The following is an 11,313-nucleotide window of genomic DNA, read 5'->3' as shown; positions in this document are numbered from 1 at the left end:
CTGTACAGTAAGAGCGACTGATAAACTATGTGAACCTCTTATCACACTTTCTGAACTAAAAACTATTTACAAAAAAAACCCTGACTCTGAACTCACCCGAGCGGTAAAGGATAAACTAGATAAAATAGTTGGAGATGGTGAAATGGAGTTGGAGGACATTTTTGACCATGATTATGCTCAACCAGAGATTTCAAATTGCATGATGTATCTCATGACTGGTAATATTATCAAGCGAGTGATGAACAATGCTGGGTGTCCCAACTGTAAAAAGGCACTTTTACAGCCTGACCACAGACCTATCCCAGAATCACATTTTTCTGACGTCCTAATGAAAGGTCCTCTTCTACACCCTAACAAGCAAATGTATCATTTCATACTATTTCTCGAAGAGCGATTCATCCATCATTCCAATTCCCCCTATTTATTTGACGATATTCTTGAAGATGTCTATCAATATCCTAATTTCTCTTTTGCTTGCAAAGAGCATGCGACAGATATTCTTTATCAAACAATCCATTTGTTCATCTCGACACGCATGCGAGAATTTTGCGTACGCTTTAACGCCGAGCAGAAAAAACTGAATCAGGAGAAGAGAAAAATGGCAAAGCTAATGAAAACCTGAACGTTTTTGTATCCTTCATATTTATGTTTGAATAAATTTTATTATAATGAGAACACTCTCCTTTCATTTGATCATTCACCCCTTCCCAAAATATTCCCTTATTCTTATTAAATAGACCACAGAGGAGATGTTACTCGTTTATGTGTACCATCGCCTCTGTGAATCAACGACAGTGGCATATGGGTATTCAAACGGCGTATGGACTGGCGCGAACGAACGGGTCAAACGACAGTACAGCCAGCGCCATAGCGGCAGCCTCATTAGCGTCGACTGTAGTTTCGTCGAATGTCAGGGGGCTGGGCTGGGCTTCATCATACCTGCTTGTATCATACCTTACCTATAATCTCTGCTGCCAACGCTACCGGTAACAGCGGGAAAAAAGGGAAGAAGAGAGAGAAAGAGAGAAACAGACATTATGTTCCTTGCCAACTTTGACGAACAAATCGCTGAGAGAAAATAAAATCGCGAAATATTACATTATGATGGTTGCTATGGCGGATATTTTTATTTATTATTGATTTATCGAGAAAGTAAAAATATCTTTAGAAAGCTCATAGTCAACTTATATAATGTAACTAAGGACGGATTTCGCGAGAAATTCTCGTGTCACGAGAAAAAAAATAAAAACCATTCGAGGAGTAGTTGTATCGTGTATATTATACGAAATAGCATCGGCCCATGACGTCACACCGGTAAAACATCAACTTGGCCGATACGCTGTCGCGTACTTTGATAGTACGGCTAGTCTAAGGGTCAGAAATAGTAAGGGTCAAAAATTTTAATTGATCATTTTCAAGGGTCAGCACCATTGAGATTCAAGTTTCAAGGCGCATAAGCAACGATAAAGGTCTAAAATTATATGGGTCTGAATGCCTCCATCAAGCACCCGGCGCCAACTATCTACTCTCTAGACGGGTAGACAATAGAGTGTAGCCCCCACCACGCATCCGCTCCCAACTATCTACTCTCTACTGTTGTGACCCGTGAACCTTGACCCTCAATAGCCGTACTATCTACTATCTACTGTTGTACAACAGTAGATCGTAGAGTAGATAGTACGGCTAGTCTAAGGATCAGAAATATTAAGGGTCAATAATTTAACTGTTATCATTTTCAAGGGTCAGCACTATTGAGGGTCAAGTTTTACGGGTCATGAGGAACGATAAGGGTCTGAATGCTCCAACCCAGCACCTACCGCCAACTATCTACTCTCTAGACGAGTAGAGAGTAGAGAGTAGCCCCCACCTCGCATCCGATCCCAACTATCTACTCTCTACTGTTCTAGTCTAAGGGTCAGAAATTTTAAGCGTCTAAAATTTCACTCTATACATGTTCAAGGGTCAGCACCATTTAGGGTCAAATTTTTAGGGTCATGAGGAATGATGAGGGTCTAAAGAAAATAAGGGCCAACTATCTACTCTCTAGACGCGTAGAGAGTAGAGAGTACCCCCCACCACGCATCCGCTCCCAACTATCTACTCTCTACAAGAGTAGAGAGTAGATAGTACGACTAGTCTAAGTGTCTGAAGGTTTAAGGGTCAAAAGTTGCACTTTTCAATATTTTCAAGGGTCGGAATTATTGAGAGTCCCAATTCAAGGGTCTGGAATATTAAGGGTCTGAAATTATAAGGGTCACAAAGATCCAATTAAAAACTTTCAAATGAAATCAGAGTCTTTTCAGCTGAAAACATTCCAGGGTCCAAATGTTTCAGCTCCGGGAGTTCAAACAGGTCCAAAGTACAAGGGTCAGTCGGTTAGAGGGTCAAATTTCTTAAGGGCCATAGTTAATAAAGGTCAGCATATCCTTCACCTCAGCTATCTACTCTCTCAAAGCATTGGAGAGTAGACAATCTGCCCTGTCAGCCCAACTCTCTACCCATTCTCTACTTACTCTCTAATCGTGGAACAAATAGAGAGTTGGACTTTCCAATGGGTCCGCTAGGGCTATCATCACTCACCCTCTTCATTGAATTTCCGAACCTTCAATAAATTCTGAAATTCTCTTACATCATGAAGTAATAATTGCAAACAAAAGCAGCTAGGAAATGATTGAATCTAAAAAATCTGATTCACACTGCGAGTTACTCGTTGAATTATTATTATGTAGGATGTTTTTGATGAAAATTCTAAATGCCAACTTTGTCTCGGGGTTACTCCCCTTCGCAATTCATGACCTTTCTATTAGAATGATAGCCTATATCGAGTTCTGTTCATAACTTTTCCACGGACACACATTATGCATCAGAATACGAAAAATGAAAAATCTACTAGTAGAACAATGGAAAATCGAAAAATATTATCATACAATAGAAGGCGTAACTTCCAATTCAAGTAGTTTAAATCAAAAACTCTGACCCTTCCGTTAACCGACAACAATATAAGCTCTATTAACCTTGAAAAATTCTTACTTAAGAAAAGGTTTCTCGACACGAAAGCCATACAAAGTGGTGACTTCGTTGATACAGTTTTGAGACATACCCCAGCACGATGTCTCATTCTAGAGCATGTGATTTTTTCAATTTTACCCTGTAAGTATTATTCATTTATATTTCCAAGATTTTATTAATCACTAAATTAACATTTTCTTTCTTTTCTAGAATTCTTACTCTCACGTTAATTCCATTATCTCACTCGCTTCCCGTCAAGAGAGATGTCGCAGTTTCCGACACAGGTAAATCTAATAGATTTATGAATGAACGTATGAGACTTTTTTTGAGCATGCGACAGTTAAGGAATTCTTGATAGGGAGATCATCCCATCAAAACGGAGATTTGTTCAGACAATATTTTTTCAAACGCTCAACTTATCTTCTACAGTAAAGGAATTGCTGAGCGCTCTTGACGAAACGGTGAATCCATGCGATGATTTTTACGCATATTCATGTGGTCATTGGTCGGAACATCATCCTAGCGTAGAGGGATACGATTATTGGACGAATATGATAAAGATGACGACTGAGTTGGACCCGAAAATTGTAAATATCTTAAAGGCGGAGGATTCGGAGAATGATACTAACGCAATTCGCAAAGCGCGAAGGATCTATCGAGCCTGCAGTGATGACGGTACTGAATTCTTAATTCTTTTTGTTCTTTTGTTCAAAAACTATTATCTTTGGCAATCGGCCGAAAGAAAAATTTCTAGCTCATATGATGGGTTTCGGCTCCTGCTGAAAACTCATGTTCGTCAGAAAAGTTTCTTTCTGAGCAGTGACCGGCTCAGATTTGCAATTTCTTCAAGTTTAAATGTTATAGATAAAATTGAGAAAGATGGTGTGGAACCGATCAAATCATTTATCAATGGGCTCGGAGGATGGCCATTGATAATGAACCTTCGAGAGTGGAAATCGAAAAACCTTAATGTGCAACAAATAGTTAATCAAGTACTCAAAACGATGAGTCTCGACACCATATTCTCTATAGACATCTTAGCAGATCCTAAGAATTCTAGCATCACCAGATTCATGGTAAATAGAATATTCTTTTTCTTTTACATATATATATATATATGTATATATATATATATATATATATATATATATATATATATATATATATATATATATGTATTTTTTTTCTTTAGATTGGTGGAACGTCGCTTGTTCTAAAAGAGAAGGAAATACTAGCTCCAGCAAGTGACGACCTGTCAAAGGCCTACAATGACCACAAACTCAAATTAATTGATATATTTCAAAAAGCATCAGGTGCATCGTCCGAAGGGCTAACAACAACCGCACAATTAGCAGATCTGAATAAATTTGAAAAGGAACTAGCCGAGGTATGACATCAACATTAGATCCACAATTTACCAATTGAACAAATTAATTTTCCATTGTAGATAAGCTCTGGAGAACTCGGTGTCCAAGATATCGATAGGTTGTATAACCTAATGACAATAGACGAACTGCAGGCCTTTTATGATCGTGCACGAATTAGCACTCCAAATGCCAGAGTAAAATCAGAAATTCAACTAATTTCATTACGTCGTAATATAATATAATATTATATAAACTATTCTATAAATTCATTACCAGATAAACTGGCTTGAGTCAATCAGGGAATTAGCCTCATTGACCCCGGAAATCATAATAGATGGATCAGAAAAGGTAATTGTACTGGATAAAGACTATTTCCCAAAGCTTGCTGCATTGTTGGACAAAACTCCACCGGAAACTATTGGTAATGGTTTTATTCTAACAATATATTTCGATACAATCGACTAATGCCATGATAAATTCTGATGAATCTCAAGAACAAATCATTTCACCATACTGCTCCCCACTATCTAAGATTTAAATGCTGGTCTAGAGTATTCACTTTACCAAAATAATTTGATTTATGCAATAATGTCCTGAAACGTCAAACAATGCGGAGCAGAATGCTGCATAAATTTGTTTTTAGTGGAACAAACGTTTGGTTGAAGACGAAATCTGCATTCGTATTCGCCAGAATTCCGATTTTTTATCTAGTGACGAAGCTTTTTTTTTCATGGAAAAATGACTTACTTCATTAAACTTCAGGAATGAACTCAGTAGTGAAGTGGTAAACCGTCATAAGTCGATTTTTGACATCTTGTTAAATGTTGAATTATCTCGACGGTGAGCGTTTTTAGGAGGAAATATAAGAATATTTTTGTTGCAAATTTTTCTATCTACAAAAAATGTCTGTTTGGTGAATGACTAGATTTAGGGTGGATGTGGGATGAAAATGTGGAGGGAGATGTTGGGAAAATTACTGATGAGCCGGATTTAAAAATTCACACTTTATTTTGTGGGATCGAACCACTTTGTCAAAACTTATGTACACTCTTTGGTAATGTGTAATTTCACTGGTGAAAATTACCAGTCACTAATTTCACTGATGTTTGTCTTTGCACATTAATTTGGTGAGTCACTGAATTTAAACTGAATTTAATCAACAGAGGTGATGTACTGAACAAAGGTATTCAATTTTGACTGCTAACCCTAGCGGAACCAGTGGATAATTCGACTCTATTTGTTCCTGGAGTGGAAAGAAAGTTGAGAGTTCGTGGAGAGTTGGACTGACAGGGCCAATTCTCTACTCATGAGTACTTTTAGAGAGTAGATAGCTGAGGGGAGGACTATTCTGGGCTTCGTGGATTTAGACCCTTGAGTAATCTGACCCTCTAATCTTTAGAACCTTAGACCTCATGCCTCTTTGAACGCCCAGACCCGAAATTTTTTGTGAACGCTGAATGTTATGGCCCTAAAACCTTCCAAACCCTACAGATTATGATTCATATATTGTGACCCTTATATTTTCTGACCCTTAGATTTTGACCCTAAAAATTTCTGACCCTTAAACAAGTCTGACTGTCTAATATTTGAACCATATTATTTTTGACCCTTAAGATGAGGTCAACTATCTACTATCTACTTTTGTAGAGAGTAAAGAGTTGGGATCGGATGCGTGGTGGAGGCTACTCTCCACTCTCTACAAGTCGTGGAGAGTGGAGAGTAGCCCCCAACAAGCATCCGATCCCAACTCCCTACTCTCTACAAAAGTAGATTAGAGAGTTGGCCTCATTTTAAGTGTAAAAAATAATATGGTTCAAATATTTGACAGTCAGAATTTTTTAAGGGTCAGAAATTTTGAGTGTCAAAATCCGAAATCTTAAGGTCAGAAGCATTAACGATCACAACATATTGAGTCCGCAATCCCAACTATCCACTCTCCACAAATTGTAGAGAGTGGAGAGTAGCCCCCACCAAGCATCCGATCCCAACTCCCTACTCTCTACAAAAGTAGATAGTAGAGAGTTGGCCTCATTTTAAGAGTCAAAAATAATATGGTTCAAATATTTGACAGTCAGACTTTTTTAAGGGTCAGAAATTTTTAGGGTCAAAATCTAAGGGTCAGAATCAGTAAGGGTCTGAAAATATAAGGGTCACAATATATGAATCATAATCTGTAGGGTTTGGAAGGTTTTAGGGCCATAACATTCAGCGTTCACAAAAAATTTCGGGTCTGGGCGTTCAAAGAGGAACGAGGTCTAAGGTTCTAAACATTAGAGGGTAGGAATACTCAGGGGGCTAAATCCACGAAGCCCAGAATAGTCCTCCCCTCAGCTATCTACTCTCTAAAAGTACTCATGAGTAGAGAATTGGCCCTGTCAGTCCAACTCTCCACGAACTCTCAACTTTCCCTCCACTCCAGGAACAAATAGAGAGTCAACTCACTCTCTACTAGCAGTCTACAGGTTCCGTCAGGGAATTGACTGAATCGACTTCTCGATATGAACTCTTAATAATGTTGATTAATACTCGTTAATAACTATTCGGTGAATTTCTACACGTTGAATTACTCGTTGAGTTCTACTTAATACTTGTGGACTAGTTGAGAGACTACTACTTAGTTGATGTGAACTCGTTGAAATGCGAATGGATACTATACGACATCTACAGGTGATTTGCTCGAGATAGACTTATACGGTGAGAGGCTAAGCCTAAACTGATTCGCGCATGTTTCGGTGACTTATGACTGATGACCCGAAGGGTCCCGTAGATTTTCGAAGTAGGCCGATGGTCGACCAAAATGTTCTGGAATTTTAGTTGCGTTTCAAACAATGTCTTTTGACATTTTTCCCTAAAGTCATGCGTTTTCAAGATATTTGCAAAACTAATGAGAATATCAAAATGGACTTATGACGGTTTACCCCTTCACTACTGAACTGTATAATAATAGACCTTTTCATTCTGGAAATCTAGGGGAAATATTTATTTCGTTCATTCAACGAAAAAATCTCCGAAAAAACCATGGAAAATTCTGATAAATATTGAACTTTACAATGATATACACTTGAGCGCTCAAAAACCATGATTTATATGTAAATTCGATAAAGTGTCCGCAAATCCTAGGGGAATTAACATCGGAAAAAAGTGTCCGCAAATCTAGTGACTCTCAGAATGAAAAGGTCTATTACCTCTCACTATTCTGACTGCAGTGAACTATATAATGTGGAGAGTAATCAACGATGCAGCTCTTTTCGCCAATGATGAATTGAGAAGCCTCATGCAAATTCTCGGTAATCAACGCATTGGAGCAGACAACATTCCAGATAGGTCAGTTAAAAATTCTTGTTGGCAATCACATGTTGTGACTGAAGCACTCTTCGATTTTCGTTTCAGGCAATCCACATGCGCGAGTCCAGCTCCATTGGAAGCCGCCGTTTCTTATGCGTTCGCCCAAAAATACGCATCACCAGAAATAAAACAAGCGGTAATTTGAATTTATCCAAATAAAATGTTGTCGGGAAGTACGCATGTTTTATTCACCAGGTGACTGAGATGGTAGCGAATATGCAAAATGCTATGGAGAAGTATCTTCGGCAATCTTCTTGGCTTGATACTGAGACAAAAAATCTGGCTACTGAAAAAATTCATGTGATGTCCAAGCTTATTGCTTATCCAGATTACTACAGCCCAGCTTTTATCGATGAATATTATTCAGAGGTAAAAATTAACATTTGAGGGTTGAGAAATTTCTGTAATAGTTATGAAAAAATCCCATTCAAACATTCTGGATTTTCATTTTACTGCAGTATCCAGCATCAGACAGTTTCTTTGATAATGAAAAGACAAAGCGAGGGTTTATGATGAAGAAAAAATTGAGGAGTTTACGTAAACCAACGGACAAAAAAACGTAAGTGGAATGATTCTGCTGTGAAATGGAAAACTATGACAAGACACTTTTTATTCATATTCTGATTATTCTGATTATACTTGCAGATGGCCAGCTGAGCCTACCGAAATAAATGCATTTTATGTACCAGTAGCAAACGCTATGCGTGAGTATCAAAACTCAATTCAAATGGACATTTGAAATAATACCTGTTGAATCGCAACCTGAGTAAATCGGCAATTACAGCATGGCTTATGATATAAATATGTTTCAGTGGTGCCATCCGCCATTCTCAAATTCCCCGTATATGACCCGAATAGACCCAGGTAATATATGCGGATAAAATAAATGTGTAAAGTCATAATGGGATTCTAACAGTGATAATTTTACAGCCTATTTAATTATGCAATGGTCGGTGGAATAATTGGGCATGAAATTTGTCACTCCTTGGATAGTTCAGGTAATCGTACGAATTTAATTTCACCTAATCATTCTACTAGAGTCGACAACAACTTCAATTTAAAAATTGAAATTCTGGAATAGTATATTTCAGCACATGTGGGGCAATATCGTCTTTAACGTGTGTGGGGTTTACAGCATGAGCCGAAGGCGAGTGATGTAACCACACACGTTAAGGACGAAATTTCCCAACAAGTACTGAACAAAATTTTATGTCACGAAGCCTGAAACCGGCTGAATTAGACACGAGACGCGAAGCGTCGAGTGTGTAATCCAGCCGGTTTTAGGCACGAGTGGCGTAAAATACATTTTTGACACTGCTGCTACGTTCACCTCGTGTCGAAAAGTGCCTTTTCGTTTACTCGTGAACAAAAAGTGACGAATCGTAAGCGTTCTTTTCGTTTACTAGTAAACGAAAAGACTTCGTTTACGATTCGTCACTTTTTGTTTATGAGTTACCGAAATAGTATATTTCAGCACGTGTGGGGCAATTTCGTCTTTAACGTGTGTGGGGTTTACAGCATGAGCCGAAGGCGAGTGATGTAACCACACACGTTAAGGACGAAATTTCCCAACAAGTACTGAACAAAATTTTATGTCACCAATGAAACACGCTTCGCGTCTCGTGTCTAATTCAGCCGGTTTCAGGCATGAGTGGCATAAAGGCACTTTTCGACACGAGGTGAACGTAGCAGCAGTGTCAACAATGTATTTTACGCCACTCGTGCCTAAAACCGGCTGGATTACACTCTCGACGCTTCGCGTCTCGTGCCTAATTCAGCCGGTTTCAGGCATGAGTGGCATAAAGGCACTTTTCGACACGAGGTGAACGTAGCAGCAGTGTCAACAATGTATTTTACGCCACTCGTGCCTAAAACCGGCTGGATTACACTCTCGACGCTTCGCGTCTCGTGCCTAATTCAGCCGGTTTCAGGCATGAGTGGCATAAAGGCACTTTTCGACACGAGGTGAATGTAGCAGCAGTGTCAAAAACTATTGTTCGACACATGTGAGACGGGAATATTCAGCTCATGTGATTGGCAGTCCTCGGCTTCGCCTCGTACCGCCAACTTCACACTCGTGAAAATTCCGTCTCACTCGTATCGAAATATACTATTTCACGGAATCAGTGATCGTGCCATCAATCTAGAAATATTATTTCAGGACGACGCTTTAATAAAAACGGTGATACGGTGGTTTGGTGGAACCAAGATGCTATTGATAAATATCAAGAGAGAGCACAATGTTTCATCAATCAGTTCAATAATTATGTAATATATGATGATGGAAAGGAAGTCATTCATGTAAGTTTCACGATATATTTCTTTGTCTATTCATCACCGGAATTTTACCGACAATAAGTCAACGCAGTTGTGAAGATGTGAGACGAAATTAATGAAATTGAAAAATGCTGCTGATTCTGTATCAATCTGGATAATACAAGATTTGAGGACAAAATGTCAAGAGATATCTTCTGCTGCTGATGTGGATCCCTACGAAGATCTCTCTTTGAACATTTCCCCTGAGATATGGGATATCATTTCTGTCGTGAATTGGTAAACCAGGATAACTGCTTTTCGCTACGGGTCAGTTATTGATAAATATCTTGCAACTGGACATAGATAGAGAAATTTTTATGAGAAGCTTTTTTGTAGCTGACATTTCGCTCTATAAAAACGATCTAAATGAAAATTTCGCTATCTTTCTTCATTTCCAAGATATTCATCGATAATTAATCCTAAGCAAAATGCACTTGTTTCATCCTGGTTTACCAATTCACGATAGATTTGTTATCAAGATAATATAATATATTATCTTTCTCCTCGATAAATCGCAAAATATTGTTTCAGCTTAATGGAACTTTGACGATGGGAGAGAATATATCAGATTCTGAAGGGCTGATAATTGCTTGGGATGCCTACCAGACAGACCGTAAGAAAAAGGGAACTAGTAGTGCGAGGATTCCCGGTTTGGAGAAATTTACTGATGATCAACTATTTTTCCTTGCATTTGGAAATGTAAGTTGTATAGACCTTGATATTATGCATCAATCATTCATTTCGATTGACCATGAGCTGTTTTAATGTTGTCAATTTGTTTACTTTTAGACATGGTGTACAAATCAGAGCCCCGAGTACCTCAAGAAAAATGGTAACACCGATGAACACAGTCCAAACAAGCAGAGAGTTAATGGTCCTCTATCCAATAATGAAGTTTTCGCTGCCGCTTTTAATTGTCCAGCAAATTCGCCTATGAATCCCATGAATAAGTGCAGCATTTGGAAATGAGAACTAAATTTCAATTGCAAACGATGAAAAAGTAATTGTTCTGAATTCTTGGAGAAATAAAATATTGCAATTAGAATGAATATTTTAATTCGTATAATCCAGGGACTTGATTTTTTTTACATTTGATATTATGTTGTATAGTTGGTGAAATGTATTATATTCCAATCTTATCCTCCAAATTTTGGACCTGCCATACCGGAGAGTTTTATTTGCTTCTAAAATAAACGTGTTGACCAATAAATTGTCCTGTGCAAGGTTCTGGGTGGCTTAACACGCAGCAAAAATTTTGATGTTCGAATCTACGAAT

At 38.3% G+C, this 11,313-nt stretch overlaps 1 protein-coding gene across 1 annotated transcript; it reads left to right on the top strand.

Annotated features, from left to right (window-relative positions):
- Positions 1–3,068: 3,068 nt before the first annotated feature.
- LOC107045906 (endothelin-converting enzyme homolog) lies at positions 3,069–11,103 on the top strand. The gene is made up of 17 exons (XM_015268313.1): positions 3,069–3,150; positions 3,220–3,293; positions 3,439–3,684; positions 3,874–4,085; positions 4,202–4,396; positions 4,457–4,570; positions 4,653–4,797; positions 7,583–7,700; positions 7,767–7,857; positions 7,917–8,090; positions 8,180–8,280; positions 8,367–8,425; positions 8,534–8,585; positions 8,652–8,719; positions 9,883–10,022; positions 10,569–10,736; positions 10,827–11,103. The coding sequence occupies exons 1-17, from the start codon at positions 3,110–3,112 to the stop codon at positions 11,004–11,006; spliced, it is 2,178 nt and encodes a 725-aa protein (XP_015123799.1). The 5' UTR covers positions 3,069–3,109; the 3' UTR covers positions 11,007–11,103.
- Positions 11,104–11,313: the final 210 nt, after the last annotated feature.

The sequence above is a fragment of the Diachasma alloeum genome, unplaced genomic scaffold, assembly GCF_001412515.2.
Source record: "Diachasma alloeum isolate Michigan unplaced genomic scaffold, Dall2.0 Dall_scaffold_01126, whole genome shotgun sequence".
Taxonomy (NCBI): Eukaryota; Metazoa; Arthropoda; class Insecta; order Hymenoptera; family Braconidae; genus Diachasma; species Diachasma alloeum.
This window is presented reverse-complemented; position numbering and strand designations above follow the sequence as displayed.